This window comes from Thermobia domestica, chromosome 5 (genome assembly GCF_964235325.1).
Source record: "Thermobia domestica chromosome 5, izTheDome1.hap1.1, whole genome shotgun sequence".
NCBI lineage: Eukaryota > Metazoa > Arthropoda > Insecta > Zygentoma > Lepismatidae > Thermobia > Thermobia domestica.
The window spans coordinates 277425168-277452947 of NC_137458.1; the positions used below are offsets into that span (position 1 = coordinate 277425168).

Genomic DNA, 27780 nt, shown 5'->3' on the forward strand with positions numbered 1-27780 from the left:
AGTGTTAGTGTGATGTTGGGATTTGATCCAAACGTAGAATTAAAGGATATGCAACAAGGCCAAAGAATTCCAAATTTACGTTTAGGACTTCCATCTACAATGTATGTATATTGTGATATAATTCAATCCGTATTTGTTGGAGATATAGTAGCATCATTATTACGTATCATATTGGTCTTCGTCTTCTCGTCTTGTGTTAGATAGCTATTCTGGACCCTTTAGTCTCTTCTGTCGAAGAGTATACTTATATATTGATTGGTGTTGGGTCCCCTGTACTATAGCATATGATATTTATTGTTCGAAGCTCTTCACTTCGAAGCACTATAATGCTTTCAAGTGTTCAATGCTCTTTCTCTCACTTTCATCGAGAATTGAACCCGGATCTCCCACATGTAAGTAAAGATATGTTAATTAGTATTCGAAGTCACTTTTGCAGATAGGTCAAGTACAAAACTACGTTAATCGAACTTAGGAAAGATGTGTTCACTCTATCACTGAGCCTCAGTGCCCGCGTATAGATTACATTTTTATTTCAAAAAAGCTTCGAAATGAAAATATGTATCACTTTTGCAGATAGATCAAGTATGAAATTACGTTAATCGAGCTTAGAAAAGATGTGTTAATGATTGTATGTATGTATAATTGAACTACCTAATGCTGAACAAAGTGATATTAAAACGTAAAAAAGAATATACCGGTATGTTTTGCTTTCAACGGGAATCGAACTTAGGCCGTAAATAACAAACATAAAAATACAGCATCACATTATTACTATTATTATTATTATTAGTAGTAGTAGTGTTTTTATTCTAGTATGAATTTAAAATAACAGTGTCGTTATAATACTGGAACGACTAAAACATCCACAAAATTCCCTTATCGTCAGCTGAGATTAAACCAAGGAGCCCGTGCATAAAAATTGAACGCTTTACCACTGATCTACAGTTCACATGTTTCTTACGCTCGAAACGTAAGAAAATATTTCAGTTTAACGTACAACGTTATGCGCATTATGCTAAGGGGGACGGATGATTAAGGCAAATGAATGATTGAATAATTAGTAGAATGAAAATGTGTGAGTAGCCCATGAAAACTCACGGACACGATGTTGTTCATTATAAGCTTACTTGTTCGGAGGTCGAACTAGGGACTGGTTGCACTAGATGTAAGCAGTCTGCCACAGTGCACGACAACTAGTGATTAAAACCTTCTTTTAGCCTTTTCCGTTGGTTTGCGTAACATCACCGTCCTCTGTGAACGAATACAGATTATTATAATCACAATTCTCAGAAACGAGATATCTTTATTACTCGTTCGCAGCCGCAAATGTTATGACATTGCAACCTTCTTCTTTCAAACATACACACGCACACGCACACATACACAAACACACACACACTTTCTCTTTCTTCATTCAATGTGATAAAACAAGGATTAACATACAAAGCTCTTCGTAGTCTTGCATTGTATGCTTGTCTTTTTTTCACACTACAATGCAATGTGAAGATTGACTTCCAGACTATGCAATGCAACGGGAAGCCACATGAAAGGGCTATGTCTATCCGTCTAATTGACTGACTGAAATTTTGATGTTTTAGTGATTAGCGCGGGTGTCATACTAATAAACCGAAAGGATGCTGATAATTCTAGATAAAATCAGAGCATACATTCTGTACTTACATTTTCAAAACGAGACGAGACGACAAAAGATTTTTAAGAATACTTGGAGAATCAACACCCAAAACGGCAACAGTACTCTGGGTCCCTGATTTGATTACAGTTCTCGTCGTGTGGACTTTCTGATGAATTCAAAAATCTACAAACACAATGTTGTTCACCGGAAACGTACGTTGTACTGTGATCGAACTAAAGACTGATGCAATAGAGATAAGTGTACATTGTTTCCTTAGTAAATAAAGACGTCCGTACGGTTTCTTTTCAGATCAACCATTCTAAATGTAGTTTCTTAATTCCTAAAAGAGTAGTATCGGAATAATACCAACATTAGTATACTAATTTAAAAATCCTATCATATTTAAACGTATTAAACGATCACAAAATACAAATTTTATGTGAAAATAAAAGATTTCAATTTCACTATATTATTATTATTAAATGCACTAGATTTAGTACTACACTGCTCAGTATAAATGAAAAATATTTTCTTTCTTTATGAACAGAAGTCTACTTCATTTATACCCTTCAACGGAAGAGTATCGCTTTCCGTCAAACTTGACTGTGTTTGTACACTATTAAATAAATCAGCCATAATTGAATCTATGAGTTTTTGTTTGTAGTCCGAAACAAGTTGAATCAAATGTACAAGTTTTTCCCATTCTGTTAAAGTTAACTTCACTCCAAACACAAGACATTTACAAACACGAATCACTTGTTCAAATGTGTCACTATTCAGTCCAATACAAATTAATTTGGTTTTCATTGAATTAAGACCATATTCAAAATTTAATATGACAAGGAAGAGGAACAATCATGTTTCATCTTGTTCATACATGCCCTATACACTTACGATTATGATATCAATTCAGTAAATTTAAGATCGTCCGTTACGTCCAGATAAATTAATCTTTATTCCTTTATATGTTAAACATATATTTCTATTTTTCAAATACGATGCTAATGCATCATTATCAATAAAAACCCTGGAGGATATACATAATAGCACATACGTAAATTAATTGTATAAATACATATTGTTTAGATAACTTTACATGTACATGTACTTTTTTTACAGTTATATACAAAGAAAAGTATGTAATGGAACTTTATTCAAATTTCACTTCAAATTGTATTATATTGAAAGGTAAGTTACTTATTGCACCTCTTACTAATATATTTATATATATCATCATCCGGAGCACTACGAAATACTTGCATATCAGAGTACTTTTCCTGTATTCGTTTAATAAATGCATATCCCTTCTTAAGGTGAAGAAATGGACAATTAGAAAACCGTTTCACATGTTCTACCCATGGAACATCGTTATCAGTCCAAAATTTTAATCCACCAGCACAATAGAAGCATATAGTTTGGTCTCTTTTCTTCGTGTAAAAAAAACAGCATCACTTAATTGTTCCGGATGTTTTGTTGAAACAGGGCAATGTTCGAATATTCTTAAACGTAATTCCTTTGTAAATACTGATTATATTCAGGAGCAAAACATTTATATGCACTAATATATGGTAATTCTGGTACTTGTTGGAATGGTATCCTTTCAGATAAAGAATTCGATCGCAGTTCCATTCTTAATCTCCCACAATTCGTATTTTTCTAACCGTCTGCTTAAATGAAATCTTGCTTACGTTTCTATGTTCAATTATGTCCGAAATCTATTAAAACAAATATTTTCAGTTCATAGGAGTTTGTCAATATTATACTGTAACACACATGATTTACATAGTCATGTTACTTCAGTAGCTGATCAACAGAGATTAATGCCACTATGCATACAGATAGCTGTGCACGCATGCACGGGAAGAGGAAAATCATGTTTCATCGTGTTTATACATGTACCATACACTTACGAAGGACCACGATCCTTGGGGTCCGGGTTCGATTCTCGGTGAGCTGTCGTGAAACGAAAATCAATGCGAAGTGCTATATACGTGAAATTTTTAATGCAAAGACATGCTGCAGAAACCCAAATCTTCAATCAATAATATCACTATTTTTTATTTTCATCATTACAGTATTCTATCCTCGGCATGCACCCAATGGCATATGACAAACAACATATGTCCGGCACAGAAAGCGACACTAAGACAAACTTAATTCAACTCTAGTTCGTGAAGTATCAAATTCGATTCCAGTTCGTTTGAATATTTCAAGACATTAAGTTAATTCGTTCCTTTCTGTTGTGAAACAAAAATCAATGCAAAGTGCTATACGTGAAATTCTTTTTTTTTCATACAAGGAAATTTTCAACTCTAAAATCGTGAAGTACCAAATTCAATCGCAGTTCCCCAACCAAAGTGGACTTTTGTGTACAGAATCTTTATATCGAAAGTTAACGAAGCTACAATCAAGGTTAGTTGTCTGCTTCAATTTTCACTTCCCCAAAACTATAATAATAATAATAATAATAATAATAATAATAATAATAATAATAATAATAATAATAATAATAATGTGATGCTGTACTTTTGTTTGTTATTTACGGCCTAAGTCCGATTCCCGTTGAAAGCAAATCATATATTCTTTTTTACGTTTTAATATCACTTTGTTCAGCATTAGGTAGTTCAATTATGCATACATACAATCATTAACACATCTTTCCTAAGCTCGATTAACGTAATTTCATACTTGACCTATCTGCAAAAGTGACTTTGAATACTAATTAACATATCTTTACTTACATGGGGAGGTCCGGGTTCAATTCTCGATGAAAGTGAGAGAAAGAGCATTGAACACTTGAAAGCATTATAGTGCTTCGAAATGAAGAGCTTCGAACAATAAATATCATATGCTATACTACAGGGGATCCAACGCCAAGCAATATTTAAGTATATTCTTCGACAGAGGGGGACTAAAAAGTCCAAAATAGCTATGAAAGAGAGAAAGAGCATTGAACATCTAAAGCATTATAGTGCTTCGAAATGAAGAGCTTCGAACGATAAATATCATATGCTATACTACAGGGGATCCAACGCCAATCAATATTTAAGTACACTCTTCGACAGAGGGGACTAAGGAGTCCAAAATAACTATCCAATACAAGACGAGAAGACGAAGACCAATCTATTGGGAAGCTTCGATCACTAAATATCAGAGGATTGGGGTGGGATGGGGTCCAAAATAGCTACCCAATGCTACGAGAAGCTAGGACCAAGGGGTAAATCGCTTATGCTCTTCGCACGGACCAATCGATTGGGAAGCTTCGATCACTGAATATCAGAGAGTTGGGGTGAGGTCTAAAATAGCTACCCAATGCTATGAGAAGCTTCCGTTCTTTGCTTTGTAATAATGTGTCCAATACAAGACGAGAGTGGTTCAAATAACTAAAATACACGACGAGAAGACGAAGAAGAAGACGAAAAGGCATGTTTCATCTTGATTCTACAGCTGGTAGGCGTCCAAGAGTATGAGCATACGTATACCAGCTTTGCAACAGCGCCCAGGGAATAATGAAGTGAATCATTCACTACTCCCGAACCCTTCCCCTGGTTATCCCCTGCTCCCAGAGATGCTTTTAGTGTCTTACCACTTCAGTAAATTTTTCCTTCGTAAATTACTTATGTTAAATTTGTATGAAATTCCTCCAGAAGTTTGTGGTGTATCGTACGAGCTAACAAACTTTTTCTTAGATAGGTTTCCGCACTATTTTTAAACGCATCACAGTAGGAATGAAATATTATAGTACCACCCGATGCCGTCGCTGTGCAAAATTTCATCATAATCTGACGTAGAATAATGAGTGTAATTAACGTTGTAAGTTTTGAAATCAAATTTGCAATATTGCAACTAAAAGAAAAACATATAATAAGAAGTCTCATATTTGAAATTAAATTCGGCTCAAACTGCCTGAGACTACACATAAGTCTTAACAGAACTTGTAAAATGCTCAGAATAAATGTTGTTAAAAACAATGTCGTTTGTGTGGGCCCGAATCCGGATCCTCTATGTAGAAGCCTAGTACGCTAACCACTCATCTAAGAAACCTAACAGTAAGTATTCCTTTGTTTAAAATTATAACCGAAGGGCACTATTTTGTACAGGTCTACTTCTCTCTCTTTCACTCTCCCGTATGTTTCACAAATATCACATGTTTCGGACATTTTTGAATATTAGCTATGCTTTATGTCTGATTATTTGGTAGTACGTTTTAGGACACGGTTCTTCCAAATGAAACTTAACTAACACACTAGTAACCAATGTTTTGTTAATGATTTTCTGGAGGGGAAAGAACTTAGACTCTTGGCAACTTAAAAATTGCGGCTCCCTTCCTGGGTCAGGGGTGACCATTCCTTGCAGGTGCTTGGGCAAAATTTCTCCCACATTTATCATCCTCCTTTTCCCCACCAGAACAAGCGCCTAAACTGTTAGCAAGGTTTCTCCCCTCCTCTAATGAATTCCAGACTGATTTGCATGTCTCATACATAGAAGGATTTGATTTCCGGGGGTTGGTGGCTAAACGTTCATTTGGGAGAGTCCGGGGTTCACCCCCGGATAAATTTTGAATAAAACCGCAACCTTAGGTAAGGACATACCTAAGAGACCTCGTGATCGAGGTCGAGGTTTAAGTAGTGGTCGCTACCTCGATGTCTAGGTCTAGATGGATGTAAAGAGCACATAACGAGGAGGTCGCAACCCCGCTGTAAGTCTTCAGTTTGAGGAAAAACATTACTGTAACACGCCTGAAATTATTGCATAAAAATCACTGCAAAACAACATTTTGAAATAGAAAGGACCAAGCAGTTTATAGATAGGGATGGACGCGAGACGAGACATGTGAAATCCTAAAGTCTCCTCTCTTGTTTCGCAAAAATATTTGAGTCTCATCTCTTGTCCATCTCTATCAATAAATCAAAGATTTTAACATTTTTTAAATTTCTGTAAAGAAATGCCCTCATTCAGCACTCAGGCGGGAAATCATTTCCCAGTTAAAGAAAACATGTATGTCTTCAGGCTTCGATTTGGAGGCGGTATTAACTGCAGCAAATGAAGTTTCTTCACTGCAATTCCATTATCCGACATTTTCTCCCTATGGTTATGTGCCTGTCTTTACAGGTATTTCTTTACCTTACATCAATAACGAATTTAGAAGAAACCCTTTTTATTAATCTCGGAATGTACCGACTTCAGCCCAAAAGCCCCCTTCGTGTAACCGGCACTGCCTTATATAATAATAAGCTACAGTATAATTCGCAAATAAATATGAACAACTTACTTGACATTCTCATTTCAGTTGCTATTTTCTTTCATTCTCTATTTAAAATGTGTCTATTATGATTTTGTTTGTGTTTCTTATCCAATATTGCTGGAACATTCCCCACTAGTTCTATTAATATGTTTTTCATAATCAAATTTAACAGTGCAGAAAGACCTCTCGAGTATAGACATACAGAATTCTCTGCAGACGAAATTTTAAAGAAATGAAGACTATTCCGTGCAGCGTTTCAGGGAGAACCAAAGAGAATATGACGCACAGCGATGCTTCCGCTGAACATCGATGTAAAAACATACTAGGTTGTTTATCATCGCCAGTACTAATTCACCCTCACGGTCGACCTCTAGGTCGTGATGTAGTGTACATGTTCGGCATGCACATACCCATTTGAATCCATGTGTTTGTGCCAGTATCGAAGGTGCGACCGCGACTTAAACCTCGAACTCGATCACGAGGCCTCTTCGGTATCTATGTTTCTACCCTTAGGCTTTATTTTAACAACTTATGCAAATGTCGGAGGTTCCAGACCTCCTGGCTATGCCACTGGTAGCATGCATTGTTCCTAAACATCATCAGTCTCTGTTCACTTCCACATTCAGCCATAATTTTATTCTTTCAAGTCAAAGAGAATACATTCGTTCTCCTTCGCATTTGGCGTTCTTAAAAGTAAAATTATGGTATAATTAAACGTGCGATTTTGCCATTTTCAATGTAAATTTCTGTCCACCTCCTCCGCAAAGCAAATCTCATGGGAGCAACCTGCGTATGCTCCCCTGTTCCAAATAGAAAAAATAAATGTGGATATTTTCTGTAAGACTATTGGCGAGATATAGAATTTCATATCCAGTATTTGTGTTTACTTGGTACTGGAGTTAATAGAATTGGAAGTAATTGTTTTGTGTAAGTATAATTCTGCAGAACAGCCATGGATAAATGTTTTGTGCTGCTATATATAAATGTATGAAAATTGTTAGGAAAGTTTATGGAGGGGTGGAAAATATTCTTCCCAGGCTCGTACAACAGTAATTAAGTTATGACCAGGGAAAGGAAAACTAGAGACGGGGAATTTCCTTAGCTTTCCCCCTTACAAATAAATGTTTTGTAAGTAACAAATGTTCTGTGTCTGACGTATGACTGCCTATTGTTCTGTGTGGCTCCGTGGATGAGTGAGTAGAGTCGTTGCTTGGTAATCGTGAGATTCATGGATCGAGTCCTGTGCAGGGCATTTCAATTTTTTGAATTCTTTGTTTCCGATATCTGAAGGTGTTTCTCCCCCTCCGTAATCATCTGATGCTCTCAACTGAGTTCTCCACTTGAATTCAACAATTGGTAGTGGGATGCTCTCAGGTTCGGGTGAGCCTTTACATGTCTGCTTACAGAATCAATATTTGCTAAAAAAAATATGGATGCTATCCGATCATTTTGTCTCAAATTCTAAATTTGCGCATGTAACTGTACCTCTCTTTCATCATATTTGCATCTCTCGTTCCCCAATGTCATCAGCTATGCCATAAGATGGCTTGGGAGCAAAACTTCAAATCATGAAAGCGCTATACCAATGGGTTCACTCTCACTAAGCATTTGATTAAATGTATGTGTTTTCATATTGAAGGTGGGGGATTCGCTCTTCCTATCCTCCTGAAGTGACAGAATGTTTCTTCAGACTCTGCAAAGTAATGTCAGATCAAACGACTGAAAAAGTGTTCATTCCAACAGCAACAGGATTGGACTTTATTTTTTTGTTGCCCTTTATCTTCAATCAAGTAATATGTTTGTCATAAGAACTACACGTCTGAGATTAATCTCATTTTGGATAAATGATGCTGTAGACGGTAGTGGGAATTTCGCCTAGTGTACAGGAGTTTTCAAGTGCCTGGCGATTATGCCACCCACCTTCCTTTAAAGATAATTCGGTTGCAATACTTCCCGGCAAATGCTTCGGACTCAACTGGTGGAGTACTTTTGCCGTAAACCTCCATATAGCTGTACCATTCAGAAGTGTCCCTTACTGTACCATCCAGAAGTGTCCCTTACTATATATGGTATCCGAAAAATTCCCTTGCATCGTGGCCAAATTCACAGTGTTTATTCAATGTGCTCACCGTTGAGTTCCTCGCACATTTATAGCCAGAAACACAAATTGCTGAGAAAACAGAGGACACAATCTGGGTCGACTACTTCACATTTGTCCTTGATTGTGTTAAGCATACTGTATAAGCAAAGTGTAATTGTGTTATAAAAGTTTTCCTGTGTTTACGGTGATTTTCGGGAGTCTTCGGTTCCGACACGGTCCGAATTCATTCGTGTTTGTTTCGTGGTGTTGAACAAAAGGCACCAGTTGCTTATATGAAGTTAGGTGGGTGTTATTAATGTGATTGTGTGAAAACGTAGACTTATGCTGGAAGAGGATGCACCGGGTAGAGACATGTATGTGAAAATATAAATAAAATCTGTGCACAGGACTTCATCTGTTCAAAATAAGTCACGTGTGAGTGTATTCTTCAAGACGAAAAAGATCGCTACAATCCACTTTTCCATTGAGGCAGTTTTTACAGAAGACAATAAATACCTGCTAGAGGTATTGGAGGTATTTATGCAGATAAAATTCACAAATCTATTCCATTTGGTATAAGGTAAGAAACTGTTTTTCCCAATCATTACTAGAACATTATGTTGGTACCGGTAGACGTGTTCTGTAATCCTGCTCTACATAATTCAAGATAGGAAGCACTGAACAGCAGTGAATGAACACGTGCCTTAAGTCTTATGTAGTTAATGTTGACAGGGTGACTCAGAACTATGGTGGCATATTTCCAACAGATTGTTGTGCGAAGATGAGCTATATCTTCAGCAAATCCCCCACAGTGGTATGGGATATTGATTATCGTCCACGATGGTGTAAACTGAACTCACTAGCTGCTTCTCGGTGTGAGTAATATTATATGCTCTACACTAACACTTCACGCCTATACAGCAGTAGTTATTATTTCCACGTTCATTTTGGGACAGCATCATTCACAGCAACAAAAGTACGAAATAATTTTTTATCACGTTTCTTATGGTGAGGGACTTTTCGGACATCCTGTAGAAATTTAATATGTTACTTAGTTTTCTACTGCTAGTATATTCGTATAATGAAATTGGTGTTACTTACCTGCGATTATTTTGAAGATAGTTGACTTTCCTGATCCATTACGACCCAGAAGAACAGTAATTTCGTCTCTATATACATTCAATGAAAAATCACTGACAGCTACACGATGCTTGAATACTTTCCTCAAATTCTGTACTTCAATTACGGGTTTTCCTTGATTGGATAGCTGTTCAAAACGTTCGTTTACTACCTCTTCCTTCACTTGTTCAAAGTCTGCCATCCTCTTTTCGTATATGCACTGTAAATAATAATAATAATTATAATAATAATAGTAATAATAATATAGAGTGATTAAAAGTCACACAACCCTTGAAGATACGCAGGGGCAACAATTAGGGGGCAAGAAGGGGCAAGAGGGGGCCTACTTTTTTAAGTGACTCCTTAAAGTATATTGTTTCATTTGCAAATTTTTGCCCTTACGTAAGTACGAATTGGTTATTTGTCTTCCCATGGAATTAAGAAAACTACAGGAATTGCACCATAATTGCAATTGAAAGCAATTAATATTGCAATTGCGTATTTCTTGAAATGTCATTGTATAATGTTTGTAGTATTTACTATCTTTCATTTTCTTAATGACATGTGTGGAATTAAAAACATAAATTGTTCATTAATTCCCAGTTTCAATATAACTTTTGCAAAACAAGCCTCATTATTCTTTGCTATGATTAAATTATCCTTTCTATTTATTTTTTTTGCAAATTTGTTCACACAATTTTGCAGACAGATTTTTACCATTTTCATAAGCAAGGAATCAAATCTCTTCTTACACTTTCGTTATTTAAGAGTACAAAGAGCTAGTATAATACCTAGTTGTCCTGCTCTTGTCAATGTATTATCTGTCAGAAAAGTAAATGTATTATCTGTCAGAAAAGTAAATGTACTCCTATTTTTCGAGTCTGGCATTCCTGCGCTCCATCCGTGGAGAGTATGAGAATTAAATCAACCAAATGTTTATTGAGGGGCAAGAAGAAAAGTCTAATCTGAATAAGACATTGCAGAGGGGCACAAGCTGTGAATACGAATAGTGCATAGTGTAAATAAAGGACGACACCCAAAGAGAAAGCCAGAAACAGCTGCTAAACGGAGAAAATAGAGTAAAAATTTTCGAAGTGGGAACAAAACATAAATACAACAAATACGCCGACAACTAAACCTTTACCACGCCATGATCTCAGTTCGTCCGTGACCTTCGTGCAGTTCACATCGTGTACTGTGTTGTGTCTGTACGAGTTGAGTGCTTGGAGTTTGGTGGAGGGTGGTGTCTGTTTGCTTAGCAGTTTTTGCCCTCGTTTGGTGTTGTGTTTGCTGACTGTGCAATTGAATTGAATTGCATTGTTTTTTTCTTTTTTCTCTTGGAACGCTAAGTTTATTAATTGTGATTATTCAGTGAATAATGGCTTCCTTACGTCTTAATACGATTCGTATTAACTTCCAGAGTGTAGTAAATGTTCCTAATTCTATTTACTTACATGAATGGATACACAATGAATTTAACTTTGCATTAAGTGATGTTTTGAGCATAGAACTTGATTATGCTCGTAAGTTTCTTTTTATTAAACTTTCTAATGCGGACTTGTGTGATCGGATCCTCATGGAGCGTAATGGTGTTGTGTCATATACTGACGCTGAAGGTACTTATGAACTGCCTTTAGAATCGGCTTCTCACATGTTCAAATTGGTGAAAATTCATACAGTTCCTATGGAAATTTCGGATGCTCAAATAAAGCAAGTGCTGGGACAGTATGGCGAAATTATTTCTATGGACGAAGAGAAATACACAAAAGGTCATTATTATCCTGTACGAACTGGTCGGAAACTCCTAAAAATGATTTTAAAACGGAACATTCCTTCCTATGTGACCATCTGTAATTTACGGCTTTGGGTTACCTATTTTGGGCAATCTAAAACGTGTGCTCGGTGTGATAGTGAAAATCACCTCGTTTCCTCCTGCCCTCATCGCCAGGCCAAGCCAGTTCAGCCTCATGGGCATACGTCAACGTCAGTGGCTCCAGGTGCCCGTACCATACTGAGGGGACCCCCTCCCCCTTACAACTTGACAGTGCGCCCGACCTTACAAATTACAGTATTTTTCCTGTATTGCAACCGAAACCTCCTTCAGACCCTCCCGCTAATACCAGTGTTGAATGTGTTTCTGCTGTGCCAGCCCCCACCCCCGCTGTAACTGAGGAAGTGCTTTTTTCAACAGTAGTTTCTAACAGTTCTAAACTTCTACCTAGTCCTGAGTCGTTTTTTGAAGCTGAACCTTCTAGTGCCAAATGTCCCCCCCCCTCGAATCCTGTATTTTGCAATCGCAGCAACAGTCCCACTACCGTCGTAGAAGAATTGCCCGGCTCTCCGGTACCAGTTTCACTGCCTCCCACTGTTGAGACCCCTGTGGATACTCCTGTGACATGTTTCAATGCTTCATCTACCAAGAGTACGACTACTCCTGACGTTCATCCTGTTTCTACCACTACGACTTGTTCTGACCCTATGGTGCTGGACAGCGTTTCAACCGCACCTACTACCACGGAAGTCAACCGTTCGTCTTCTGCATCTCCAGAACGAGGACGTCGAAAACGTAAGAAGCGACATGAACTTGGTAAGTTACTCTTGTCTCAAACCGTTCAATTACAAGATGATATCAGTGCTCCCGAGGATGTCAGTGCTTCTCAGTGAACTCGCCGATCTTTTGTAAATTGAAAACTACAGTGCCTAGTGTATATTGGATATTGTCTTGTTTTTATAATGAATCTCCTCCCGATCCGTTTTTTACTTTTATGGTCCCTTTTTATAGGGTTTTCATTGTGTTTGTTACCGTTTCCGTATTATTATTTCTCCATGTTTTCAGTGAATTTTGCTACAATTAATGTGAATGGTTTGTCTTCCGTGGTTAGAAAAGCTGCATTAGTGGATTTTATTTTGGTCCATTCTCTTGACGTAGTGTTTTTACAAGAAGTAAACTTTTCTACTCTTCATTTACCGCATCAATATACCTATGTTGCTAATGATACTCCTTCTGGTACCGGAACTGGTCTCATTTATAGGGCAGATTTGGCAATTGATAATTTATTTTTACATCCGCAAGGTAGACTGTTAACAGCAAAATTAGAACACTGTCACCTTGCTGACGTTTATGCTCATTCTGGAAGTAATCACAAAGCTGACAGAGAGCATTTTTTTGCTACTGACCTTGCAGTCGCTTTACATGATAGTACCGCTCCTATTATCTGCGCAGGGGATTTCAATTGTTCTCTTCTTGCGCAAGATCATCATCCAGGACGCAACTTTTCGTCTACCCTACAACAGGTAGTCACTTCGTTTAACCTTATCGATGTTTGGAATTATTATAAGCCTACGGAACTAGGACATACATTCTTTACTAGCCACAGTTCTAGTCGGTTAGACAGATTTTACATATCTAAATCCTTAATTCCTTGTGTGCTGGATATACAACTTTATCCTGCTTCGTTCACTGATCACTGTGCTGTATTGTTAACATTGAAGTTACCTGTTCAAAAATTTTATCAGTGTTCTCCGGTATGGCATATGAATACATCTCTGTTAACGGACCCTGAGTTGCAACAACGCCTTCTCACTAAATGGCGCCAATTTTCCAATTCTAGTGGACGTTCATCCTTGCTTACTCATTGGGAACTTTATATTAAACCAGCTTTAAGATCTGTATGTAGACATTATAGTAAGGAGCGTTGGCATGCTTATCATACCCAGTTTAATTATTATACTCGTTTACTACATGACTATTACTCTGCATATCCTGGACCTATGTTTCCTTCTGTGTTTGTCAAGGTCAAAGAAATTAAAGCGTTACTGATATCATTGTATCGGAAGCGCACAAAAGGTTTTTTTCGTCAGAAGTAAAACGGAAAGTTGTAATGCAACGGAGGATGCGGCACTTCAGCAAATTTGTAAAGAGCGCAAACGCGGTCAACGTAAACTGATAAGTAAATTAGTAGATCAGACTAACACTGTGCATCAGGGTAATCAGGTGGTGCCGTGCTTTCATAAGTATTATACCAGTTTATATACAAATGTATCTCCCATAAATACTTCCTCTTCCCCCTTTTTTGATATGCTTCCTAGCTTGGAGGCTGCCGATCGTGAAACTCTGGATGCACCATTTACAGAACAGGACGTTAAAAATGCCATTCTTATGGCTAAACGACAAAAGTCAGCAGGTACTGATATGATACCCAATGAAATGTACTTAATGTTTACTGATTTGATGTTACCCTTCCTCACTCAAATGTTTAATGAATTTTGAGGTCGGCCTCACTTGGCACATGAAAAAAAGCTTTTTGGTATTAGTTCCTAAACATGCCCATTCTACTCGCATTCACGATTACCGTCCTATTACATTACTTAATTCTGACTACAAGATTCTTGCACGTCTTCTTGCAAATAGACTGAGGCACGTCTTACACCGTTTATTGTCTCCATTTCAGTTTGGTCATGGCTCTTGCCCTCCCTTGTATGTCGCCTTAAGTAATATCAGGGACACTATTGCTTATTTTACTAATGTTCAAGGTTCTACCACTGCATTACTCTCAGTCGATATGACACAAGCTTTTGATCATCTCCATCTCGATTATTTATATCAATTACTGCCGTCTTATGGTATCGGATCTCATTTTATTTCTATGATAAAAGCGCTTTCTTCCGATCGCTTACCTCAAATACATTGTAATGGTATTTTATCTAAACATTTGGTTGTGAACAGAGGTCTCCCCCAGGGATCCCCCTTAAGTTCCATTTTATACAGTTTAGCTATTGCACCCTTAGTATACAAACTTAATAATCTTTTGCCTGGTGTCCGTATTGAAACAAGGGCCATTTGCATTCAAGCATACATTGATGATATCCATGTCATACTTAATTCCCCTGCAGATTTACAGGTGGTTCAGACGGAGCTTAATAAATTTGCTAGTATTTCGGGTGCTGTTGTTAATTACCACAAAAGTAAACTTTTTTGTTTTCACTCTGAGGCTGAGCAATTTTATCACACACCTTTTACTCTTGTTGATGGTTTTAAACTTTTAGGAGTTCACTGGCGACGCACAATAAAAGAAACCATAGATTATAATTATTCGCAAGTCACGGCTAAAATAATTTCTACTTTATATGCTAATAAGTTGCGAGACCTTACATTATATGGTCGTGCTTATTTTCTTAATGTATTTGCATTTTCTCAACTCTGGTTTCTTGCTCAAATTTTCCCATTACCGGTCAAATATGAAAGTAAAATCACCAGCCAGGCATTATACTTTCTGTGGCATAAACAAATCTTCAGAGTTGCTCGTCCGACTATCTATGAGCCTCTTGCTCATGGAGGTTTACGTATTTTAAATATTCGCCAACAATGCCGCAGCTTATTATTACACCGTACATGTGTTTTACTTTGTGTGTATGATTCTTCAATTACAGCTGTGTTACTAAAACAATGTCTTTTTTATGTATCTTTAGATTCGCCAGTCAGTGTTCTACCTTGGTCTCATATGTACCCACACCTTACTAATGCTATTCTTGATATAAGTTATGCTCTAATCAGTCATGAGAATATTGATACGTATACTGTTAAACAATTATATTGTTATTATCATAGTAATATTCGATATGTTCCTAAAATACAGCAGCAATTTCCGACTGTTCAATGGTCGCAAATTTGGACCAATATTACGGCGAAATTTCTTTCTTTTAGTCTTAAATCGCTTTGGTTTCTTCTTGTACACAATTTAATTGTTACAAATGTACGTAGATATAACATTGGACTAAGTAGTACTATGTATTGTGCTCGTTGCCCTACTGAGGATACAATTGAACATCGTCTTTCAGGGTGTCATGAAAGCAAAGTGATCTGGTCCAAATATTGTTCTATTGTAAGCCGCATTCTCCGTTTGCACCCAAAATATATCACTGTTACGAGCATGTTGCTGCGTCCTGAATATAAACATTTTCCGCAACCAAAGCACAATCTTATTATCTGGTTAACGATAACTACTGCAGCTTTAATACTTGAGGACGATATCAAAGGAAATACTTGTCTGTATCTAAAATTTTTAATTTCTCGTCTGTCATTTTTTACATCTCAACAACAACGGAAATATTTTGCTAATTATGTAAACGCCATTTATTAACGTTCAAAATTTGTTTTCTGTTTTCTTTTAGCTTAAGTATGTGCTTAAGTATGTAATTGCACTTTTCTTGAATAGAATTAAAAAAAATCTTGGTGAAGTGGTTAAGGTGCTGGCTTACAAATGCAAAGGACGCCAATTCGAATCCCCGGCAAGGACATTTTAAAATTTTTTGTTAATAATACATACAGCTCATGAAAGATGGTAAAAGAGGTAGTATTTAGTCTTTCGTAGCAATTATTATTGGTAATGTTTAGTACTGATAATACCTTTTGTCTTTGCGTATTGCTTTTATTCTTGTCTTCATTTCGAAAGAGAAGAATATATGAACAAATGCCACCAAAATTTCTTTTATTTTGAATGTAAACGCCATTTGCAATTTGTAAAGAATAAAAACTGAACGTTCCGACGTAGCTGCAAAAATTTAAAAAAATGTAGGTGGAGGGGTTCGAATCCATACTCATGGTTATTAAAAATACAATCTCTACATGCCTTACACTTCTCGGCCACGTTTCTACGTTAGCAAATAAGAGGCTTGTGTTTAAGTTGGGGTGGTCAATACGTTTTGCAAAGAGGCCTGGTTTAGCCCTGACGCATCACAGGTGCGAGAAGGGAGAAAACACTTTTTCTCTCTCCCTCTGTGTGTCTAACGCTATTTGAGAATGCCATAACCACCCTAATTTTCAGCGGATTGAGGCGAAACTTGGCACAAACATTAACTGTTGAAATATCTTGATGAGTTTGTTAACCAGAATAATCAATAATAAACAAGTGTATATACTCTGGTCAGAAGTGTGAAGAGTGAGTTCCAGAGTCGTGATGGATAGAGCAGAATAATCAGATGAAAATGTTCAAAGTGGCGGCCCTTCAAACTCTTAAAAAGTTCCAAGGGAACCAAATTTCGCCCCTGAATAGGTATTCAAAAAGTTTGAGTAACTTTTCCTCTTTTACTGAAATATTTGTGTGCAGGGACTTATCCTCTTTTATTGAAATATTGGACCCGATTAATCGCCTAAAGAAGGTTCACGCCCTTTCGCTACGGTCAGACTTTTTTTTTTGCAGGAGGGGGTTATTTTCCTATGGGAACAAGATGATTGTTAGTGATGATATGAAATTACACATTGAAAGTGAAGTAACTTGTGAAACGTTTTATTTGAAAGAATAATATAATAAATGTGCTTTTCCCTAACACAGAAAAGTGTAAATCATGTATTTCGAGTTCGAGAGCGTGAATGGCGAGGAGTGTTATTTGATTTGCTTTTTAGTAACATATTGCATTGCAAATAAAGGTAGGCAACATTAGTGGTAAGTAAAACATTAATAATAATAATAATAATAATAATAATAATAATAATAATAATAATAATAATAATAATAATAATAATAATAATAATAATAATAGATGTTGTTTATGGCAAGGCAATATCTTCCTCAATTTTTCTTCAAATGTAATGATTGTAACGCCATATCTCTCTTACAAACAAAACATTAGCAATTTATATCGAAAGAACGGGAAATTGTGAGCAACGTTGAACAGTATGCACTCATAGAACTCAGAAAAATAAGCGATTTCAATGCAAAATGAACGAAGAGTCATTGTCATGGAGAGTCATGGGGCAACGGGAGATCCCTCTTTAGGCAAAATGTAGATAACTTATATCGAGAGAACAGGAGATGATAGTGGGATGGGACCAACGTTGAACACCGTGGACCCATAAGGCGCATCGAAAAAATAGGGGGGGCTAGCCAGTTTTACTTATTTCCACATAATAATATAAAATTATATTGTCGAAATACAGACACGTGTTAGCTAGTCATATATCATATTATTAGTATTATTATTATCAACAGCGTCTTTTCCTTACGTGTGCATGTTTGACATGAAACCAAAGAGAAGATCCATCATTCGTAGAAAGAATAAGAATAGCCAGTTACTTTAACTGTGAAGGACGGCGAAAAATACGAAAAGAGTGACTACCTGTAGCGAAAAGGAACAATACTTTCTCTCAAATGGATAAAAAATCAAGCCGAGATAGATTCGAACTCGCATGGACGTCGCGAAAAGCCAGTGCTTTGTCCACTTTTTTTAACTGACTCACCGGAGTGACCGAATGTGTTTCAGTAACTTACTTATTGCTAATTTTACTTGCTTTACTTGTTTAACTTGCTTTTTCTATTAACTTATAACGACAGGGACACGAACACAGAAACATCGAAGACAGTTAAAAATCATAAATGCTCTCCCGCCGGGAATCGAACCCGGGACACCATACACCAGAGGCGCACGTGCTAGCCACTAGACCAGCGGGGAGGGCACCGCTCACCCCCTGTGTCGTTAGGGATTTCCACCACTGTATTGCCAGCTATCACTTCTGTGGGTTGTATACTATGATCACATGTTCTTTCTTTGCTGGAAGAGTTAAACCTACATTCCATGTAAGATATGAGGTATTTAGTAAATAAATAAATACTATTTAGACCTCCATGCTCTTCATATAATGTAATAAAAGGGTCCTGCTGGGAATAAGAAAAAGAACATTCCTTGGAAAAAACGGAAACTATTGGCATCAGAAATATTTATCTACGAAGCATGCGCAGCAGTATGATTCAGAATAGTTACTGTTTAGTTCAGTAAACGAAGAAAGGGGTATAAAAAAGCAAATATGTCGCGATCAACGAGATCGACCAGAGTTGACAGAGGCGGAAGCAGATGTGTAGTAATACAACAACTTGGTTAAATTGATAATTCGTTCTGTATCATATAGTAGATCGTATCACAACTTTAGGGACAGCAGAGAAAGAATTACTAACGCTATCATATAATAAGCTTTAATAACACGATCATATAGACACAAATGGATGAAACTGTGAGTACTACAACTTGGATTTAACGAAAGCCGTTTAGATATTCAGTTGTTTGCAGGGTTGTAAAGACACAAAAAGATAAGACACAATTCTTCATACCTCAGCTTCCAGTAGCTAGATACATGCAATTTCTGGTTAGATACTAAAACTCCTGTCGGATTTTAATACATGACGTATTGCAGGATACAAAATGCTTTGCATTACTTGTTTGTTTGTAGACAGCTACTTGCTTAGTGTTCTGAAAGGTTGTGTATACACTAGGGATGGCCAATTCCGGAATTTTTCCTTTCCGGACCCCCGAAAGTAAAACCGGACAAATTCCGGAATTCGGAAAATTCCGATTTTGGAACAATTCCGGAATTCGGAAAAATCCGGAATTTAGAAATTTGTGATTTCGTTAACATTCCGGAATTCGAAAAAATCCGGATTATTTTCGAAACCCGGGGTTTTTCTCAATTCCAGAATTTTCAAAATTCCGGATTCTTTCCTAGTTCCGGAATTCAGAAGAATTCCGGAGTTTAACTGAATTCCATAATTTTCCGAAATCCGGAAAGTGAAAATTCCGCTTCCGAAAAATGAATTTATTTTGCTTAATAAGAATCATGGCGAAAATAAGTCTTTGACAAGGTAATAGCGACTTCTTTGAAAGAAATGGAGAGTATGAGAATTCAATCTGTCATATCTGTAGTTTCGTGTGGAGAAAAAACAAACTTGTGAGCCAACGGTTTCAGAACAACTCAAGTTATTAATGTAAACTTTGCCGACATCATGAAAGAAATAAGAAAGACATTATGAATCGAAGAAACATAACATACAACTTTGCAAGCGGAGACAAAGAAACCTAACGTAACCAGAGTAAAGGCGAATCGTTTACCGCGTAGCGATCGCGGTTCAGTAGTCAAGGTGCTTATGCGAATCCACGTCGAATTTTTTTTTCTTTAGGATTTTTGATGGCGATTGATCGGCGATGACATACGTTTTATTATATTCAGATATTTGAATACTCGGATGTTTCAATACTTGAATATCAAATCTTCAGGAATAATAATAGTAATAATAATAAACTAATAATAATTATTATTATCTCATAGAAGATTAAAAGCTAGGAGCTAACTATCGCTCAGGTTATACCATTACAAGCAGAATCGTGACATTTGGAAAGAATATTTCGGTTTGGTTTAATGTTGCCCACGAGAAGAGGAATTTCTCATCTCGTTTCTAAAACAAACAAAATAACACGAGATTTAACATTTTACATTCGAGACGGGTCAAGGCTAACTCAAAATTTTCGTCTCGCTTTGGAGATGAGACGAAAAGTATCGTAAACATTTCCCGTCTTGTCTCGATTCCCGAAATAGTGTATGTCCATTCTTTAAGTAACAATTGCTCTGTAGACTGAATCTCATAGGCTAATTCGTTACATTGTAATTCAGAGCTCATTGAATTATGGTCTGTGTAGGTATTTTTGAAGCAAAGCTTTTATATTTACTAAATTTTGGTAGTTGCAGAGGTGTGTCTTGAAAGTACGGAACCCTTTCCCCGAAATCTCTACTTCTAAGTAAGTCTTGCTAAATTTCAGGGCAAGTTTAAAACTTTTAATGCCATTATTATTATTATTATTATTATTATTATTATTATTATTATTATTATTATTATTATTATTATTATTATTATTATTATTATTATTATTATTATTATTATATCAACTCCGTGTATAATCTTTAAAAGATATGCGGTTTGTATCTGAATAGTAAACGCTAATTGACTGTCGATTTCGGTCGTCGAGAAGTCTTCAGGAGGCAAGGACATCGGTCACGTTCTGGGTTTGAGTTCCGAAGGTGCAAGTATTCGGGCTCGAGCCATAAACTGTTAAAAGTTATAGGCTTCAGCCAAACATGTTCAAAACAGCTGGGACCGGGTTTAGGATTCTCAACGGTTCGAGCGGCTTGGCTTATAGCTCATTCACTACCGAACTGAACCGAGAAGTGAGTCGAGCCAACAGCTCACCCAACCGAGCCGATTTGAGCCATCGGCTTAGTTGAGCTGAGTCGAACCGTGCCGATGGACTAGTTTCAACTTAGCTGGCTCGAACCGGTTCACATGAGCCGAGTAGGTGACCCATCCCAACCGAGAAAGCTCGAGCCATCGGCTCAATTGAGCCGAGTCGATGGCTCGTTCCAACTGAGCCGGCTCAGGTCATCGGCTCAATTGGGCCGAGCCGACGGCTCATCCCAACCGAGCCGAATCGAGCTGTTCGCTCAGTTGATACGAGCCGAGCCGGTTGATATCAATACCAGGGTTGGTCTTCTGCTTGGGCTCAAGAATTCGACCGTGCAAGTCTCAGCCTTGATTTTAAGAACTACAGTATATACTTATATTGGTGATTACGACATTTGAGGCTGTTTCGTAATAATAAAAAAACTCTTGTCCTGTCGTTATCTAGACCCGGCACACCATACACTAAAATTGCCCCACGAGATGCACTAAAATTACGAGACGAGATGAACCCCTGTCGTGAGCAACACTAAAAGCATTCCACATTACTGCTTACATTTCTCATGGTTTTCGCTTTCCAGTCTAATCAGGCCATTATTTCAAAACGAGTTAAAACGAGCTGAACGAGCGAGCGTGCCATTATCAAACTGGACTCAACTCGAAACTCGACCTCGAAAACAGCGACTTGGCTCGGAACTCAACTCAAGAAAATTACCTTTGACACGACTCGAGTCGAATTTTGGCTCGACTCGTGCTCATCCCTATTCGTATTTGTATTTTATGTTTCCACTTCAACAATTTCTACTCTTTTTTTCTCCGTTTACCTGCTGTTTCTGGATTTCTCTCTCGGTGTCGTCCTTTATTTACACCATGCTCTATTCTTATTCGCAGCTTATGACCCGCTTCAATGTCTTATTCAGTTTAGGCTTTTCTCCTTACCTTGACTACACATGTGATTGATTAAATTCTCACTTTCCGCGCAGGAACGATGAACGGTGATAATGAAAAACATCGGGGCTGAACTTAGCAATATTTAGCTTATGATGTTGCATGAGAAGATAATGTAGGACTTGTGAGTAATACAGCTAATCAATATAGCTTCAAATCCATTTCAAGTATTTTATTTTCAAAGCAATCGTGAAGAATCAAAGAGTTACTTCTCATACTAGATCCTTAAGAAAGTGGACGCAAACACTTGTATCATGATAGAGACGACATACGCATGTTAATTGGGAAAGGGCAAGGAAATTACTAGGACATTTGAAACACTTCGTTCATCTGCAGTACGCACTTTTTAATTTATCGTTCTAAGGAAAAAACACTACAGCATTTGTTATTGTTAAACCAACTTTGGCTAGTGCAATCGGTGGAATATGATGGTCTCTGTAATAGGCACATTTCTGAAGAATTTTGCCTATTGTAGAGACTCACATGTGTGAAATTCGGAAAAATTTCGTTTTATCGATAACCGCCCTCTGATTCATACCCCTGATTAGATATACTTGCTTCCTCATTTTCATTGTATCACTTCTCTAATAAATGTCAGTGGAATTTTTACCAAATTTTCACTTAACATCTCAAACGGGTAATACGCACTCTTTTACAACCTCTCACGTGCTGTATGCATTATTAAAAAATCATTCTACTTGTAGTGGATTCGAACTTACGTCCTTTGTATTTACAATCTAACGTCTTAGCCACTACATTCCTGCGTTCTAACCATCTAGAATATGAGAATTAAATCAATACAGAGAAAGCGGAGAAAAAGAAAGTAGAAATTGTCGAAGTGGGAACATAAAATACAAATGCGAACATATATTCCCAAAACTAAACGTTTACCAAGCGACGATCTTCGTGTACTGGTTAAGGCGCTAGATTACAAATCCAAAGGACGGCGGTTCGAATTGCTCCAAGGAGTATATATTCTTTTTAGGTTTTAAAAATAATGCATAGAGCACATGAGAGGTGGTGAAAGAGAACGTATTATCCGTTTAGTACGTTAAGTGAAAAAGAGTTAAAAATTTTGGCGAAATTTATTAGAGAAGTGAAACAATGAAAACGAGGAAGCAGGTATATTTAATCAGGGGTATGTATCAGAGGGTGGTAATCTCAAAACTGCTAATTTTCCCGAATTTCGCACATGTGAGTCTCTACGATAGGCAAATTTCTTCAGAAATATACCTATTGCAGAGACCATCTTGCCAGAAATACCGTAAAATTTCTATGCAATTTTGCCCTTTTGTCTATCATCACTTCTGAAACGGAAAGAGTGAGAGAGAGAGAGAGAGAAAGATGTTCCCGGAACTGAGAGTGAGGTGCTTCCATTCAAATCAACGAGTTGACAAATAGACGCTTACATAATGAGAATGCGGAATACAAACAACTATAAAACATCAAAGTGATAATTGCAAGCATTATCACCTAAAGTTCCGGAACCGTGACGGTCAGTGAAACATGATCCGATGTCGGACGTCGAGAAATAAATTGATAATGAAATGAAAACAGAACTTTAGAAAAGAAATTATTATGATGCACTAGACATAACATGATTGCCTGTTTCTTCTCCTCAATTTAAATTGTCTCATTTTAGCGATGCGAGACGAAGCCTGTGTCTCGTCTCGTGGCTATCCCAGTGTCATCTCGTGTTTCCGAAACGAGACAAATTGTTATCTCTTCTGCTTTCCTCTAATTTTCTTTCGTAAACCTCATAATAATAGAAGTAAAATTGGAAGCCATGCGACTTCGAAATGTAACGAAGTTTACAAGTTAGAATTGTTAATCGGACAAGATAGGGCTATGGAATGCTTTCGAAACATTTAAAACGCGATGCGTGCAGACAAGGACATGTCACGTCTCGTCTCGGAAAACGAGACGAGACAGACACTTTGTCTCGTCTCGGCTTGGATTTAACAAAGCCTATATTCTGAATTGGAAACCTCACCAGAATTGAAGTGGGTCTTGTGTCAAGTGAGACATGTGGGTCTAGATGTGTAAGTCGGTTAGTGGGTCGTGGGTCAACGGGATGTGACCCACTGCAATCCACCACCCACCATGACCCACCATAAACCAGCGATCCACCATAACCTACAGACTTACTACAACCCACCTACACACTCTGCTTAGTGCATTGTATATAGCATCTTCTGAACAGTGGTGAATATGTCTACATTTTACTTTTAGGGTCTCCATTTTCTTTTTCTTTTTTGGCATTTGTTTCTATTTACTTACCTGAGATGACTATATCTTACAAGTAAAAACAGACTTTGTTAAATGAACTTTCGCGAGGTAGTAGTGCATATTTAAAGTGTTAATATTACAAACTGGGAGAGCGCAATAACCAGAAATAGCCTAGAAAATGCGTCTTAAAGTTTCGACTTACCGTATATATGATACGACACCTAAAATTACCAAGTGACGGTGTGACAAAGTGTGGAGCATTCACGATTCACGCGTAAAGGATCGCGAGTTCGATTCCCGCTCGAGTCAACTTGTTTTTGCTTTTACCAATAAAGTATTCATTTATAACTACAACCTATATTGCACAAGTAAAATATTAATTCACCACATGTTTATAATGCATGAAATAATAGGAATTTTTAAATCAGTTGTAAAACTTTTCAATGTTTCATGTGAACTAGACACCAATATAACCTATTTCGTAAAGTCATTAAATGAAAAATTTTCTTGACGATTCGTGTCTATATCTGTGGACAGAGTGCGAATTGCAAGGGGGATTATTCGGAAATCCCCTTTGGCTATAGTATACATCCAGTATTCCCTAGCGGATTTCCCCCTCATCCCCCTTGCAATTCGCACACTGTCCACAGATGTAGACACGAAACTTCGGACACAACGACTGTGGTAACCGTAATACAGCTAGTGATATCAATATATTTATGAAATAGGTTATATTTTGTATCTAGTTCACATAAAACATTGAAAAGTTTTACAACTGATTTGAAAATTCCTATCGTTTAGAATATATGAACATATAGTGAATTAATATTTTACGTGTAGTTATAAATGACTACTTTATTGGTAAAAAGCAAAAACAAGTTGACTTCAGCGGGAATCGAACGCTGGACCCTTTACACGAGAGTCGTGAATGCACCACACTCTGCTACACCGCCACCTGATAATTTTAGGTGTCGTACCATATATACGGCGAGTCAAAACTTTGAGACGCTTTTTCTAAGCTATTTCTGGCTATTGCGCTCTCCCAGTTTAAATGTGCATTACTACCTCGCGAAAGATGGCCCCTAACTTCATTTAACAAAGTCTGCCTTGTTCTTCTTTGATATACTCATCTCAGGTAAGTAAATAGAAACAAATGCAAAAGAAGAAGACGAAGAAGAAGAAAATGGAGATCCTAAAAGTAAAATTTAGACAAATTTACCACCCTTCAGAGGATGCTATATACAATGCACTAAGCGGAGTGTGTCGGTGGGTCGTAGTGGGTATGTAGGTTATGGTGGGTCACGGCGGATGGTGGGTTGCAGCGGGTCACGTCCTGTTGACCCACGGCCCACGATCTAGTTCATCTCTGGTGAGAAGCTTCCAATCCAGCATGGGCGAGACCATATAGGTTTTGTTAAATCCGAGACGAGACTAGACAAAGCGTCTGTCTCGTCTCGTTTTCTTAGACGAGACGTGACTGGTCCTTGTCTAGACTCGTCGCGTTTTAAATGTCTTGAAAGCATTCCATAGCTCTCTCTTGTCCGATTATCAATTCTAATTTGTAAACTTCGTTACATTTCGAAGCCGCATGGCTTTTAATTTTACTTCTATTATTATGAGGTTTACGAAAGAAAATTAGACGAAAGGAGACTAGATAACAATTTGTCTCCTTTCGGAAACACGAGATGACACCGGTGGCGGATCTAGAAGGTAAAAACTGCGGGGGCTGCCTGAATTTAGACTATAATAAGTATATCATGACCTTACTATAAACTTTCAAAACTATATACATAATAGCTTCAATTATTTTCGTTAATCTGAAAGTGGGGGGCCAAGGCCCCCAGCCCCCGAGCCAGATCCACCACTGCACAACACGAAACACAGGCTTTTTTTCGCTTCTCTAAAACGAGACATTTTCACATGACGAGACGAAACAGGCAACCAAGTTGTCTCTAGCGCATCATAACCATTCCTTTTATAAAATTCTCTTTTCATCTCATTATCAAGTTATTTCTCGAAATCCGACCTCGGATCATCTTCCTTTCATTGATTTCATTGTTTCCTTCACTAACTTCTGTTCATAATTGTAGTTTAAAAAAATCATTCTTTTTTCTGCGGTTTTCATTCCACGGTCAGACTACGGTTTTCATTCTACCACTTGTGAAGTGGAATTAACATATGATAGGTTATAATGGTATTGTGAATGTTTGTTATGTGTCTAATTGTTTGAAACTATTGTATATTTAGACAATCGATATTATGTGCGGTTAATTGCATTCATCTATTACTACTTAACTGTCTATGTATGTATATCTATAAGTGTAGTGTTCTATGTTTTCCCTCATAGAACGAAGTTGTTTGAATGCCCTGAATTAAGTGTAATGGAACTGTATAATAATCTAGGCATGTAACTTTGATGGGGAAATGGAAGTTAAAACTACAGCATGAAGTGTGGAAAGAGGGATCTTTCCTTTTTTCTCTTGAAATGTCTGTAATGCATTGCTTGAAATGTCTGTAATCCGTTCACTGTATCGCTATCTGTCCTCGCTGTTTCCTTCAGGCGTTATTCAGCGTGCCTCGGTGGCTACCCTCTGCATAGCAAAACTCACGAGTGTAATATGCATGATTCACTGTGTAATGCAGTGTTGCATTAACTTCGCTTTGTCGTTAACAAATATAGTGCTTTTGCTGTCTTGAATATCAATAAAACTGATTGTGGAAAAAATAACTGAATACGAATCTGCCAAAAGTCTACTTATATGGTTTAATATTGTAGTCTCAATATGGTCCCTCATCCCAAAAGTTGTGATTGTTTTCACAGGACACATTTGGGGAGAGGGGGAGTTGTGTAAGTCACAATATTTTGGCATTCGGGAAATTAGTGATATGTTGTTCGGATCTTGGAACCTTAGGTGATAACGCTTGCAATTATTACTTTGCTGTTTTATGGCTGTTTGTATTCGGCATTCTTATTATGTAAGCGTCTATTTGTCATCTCGTTGATTTGAATGAAAGCAGCACATTCTCAGTTCCAGGAGCATCTCTCTCTCTCTCTCTGCAATAGGCACATTTCTGAAGAAATTTGCCTATCGTAGAGACTCACATGGGCGAAATTCGGGAAAATTTCCAGTTTTTCCCGTCACCACCCTCTGATACAACCCCTGATTAAATATACTTGCTTCTTCATTTTCATTGTCTCACTTATCTAATAAATTTCACCAAAATTTTTAGCTCGTTCTTACTTAACATATTAAACGGGTAATACGCTCTCTTTTACCACCTTTCATGTGCTGTATGCATTATTTAAAAAATAAATATCTACTACTTGGAACAGATTGGAACCGCCGTTCTTTGGATTAGTAATCTAGCGTCTTAACCACTACACCAAGATCGTTGCTTGTTACACGCTTAGTTGTTGACATATTTGTTGTATTTGTATTTTATGTTCCCACTCCGACACTTTTTACTCTATTTTCTCCGTTTAGCAGCTGATTCTGGCTTTCTCTTTGGGTGTCGCCCTTTATTTACA

At 37.3% G+C, this 27780-nt stretch overlaps 1 protein-coding gene across 4 annotated transcripts in view; it reads right to left on the bottom strand.

Annotated features, from left to right (window-relative positions):
- LOC145686642 (phospholipid-transporting ATPase ABCA3-like) overlaps nt 1–27780 on the bottom strand; it is a 274059-nt gene that overhangs the window by 162500 nt on the left and 83779 nt on the right. For all 4 annotated transcript variants that reach the window (XM_081760118.1, XM_081760117.1, XM_081760120.1 and 1 more), the window contains one exon: nt 10060–10297. In XM_081760118.1, coding sequence (XP_081616244.1) covers nt 10060–10297 — 238 coding nt within the window. The remainder of the gene's footprint in view (nt 1–10059; nt 10298–27780) is intronic.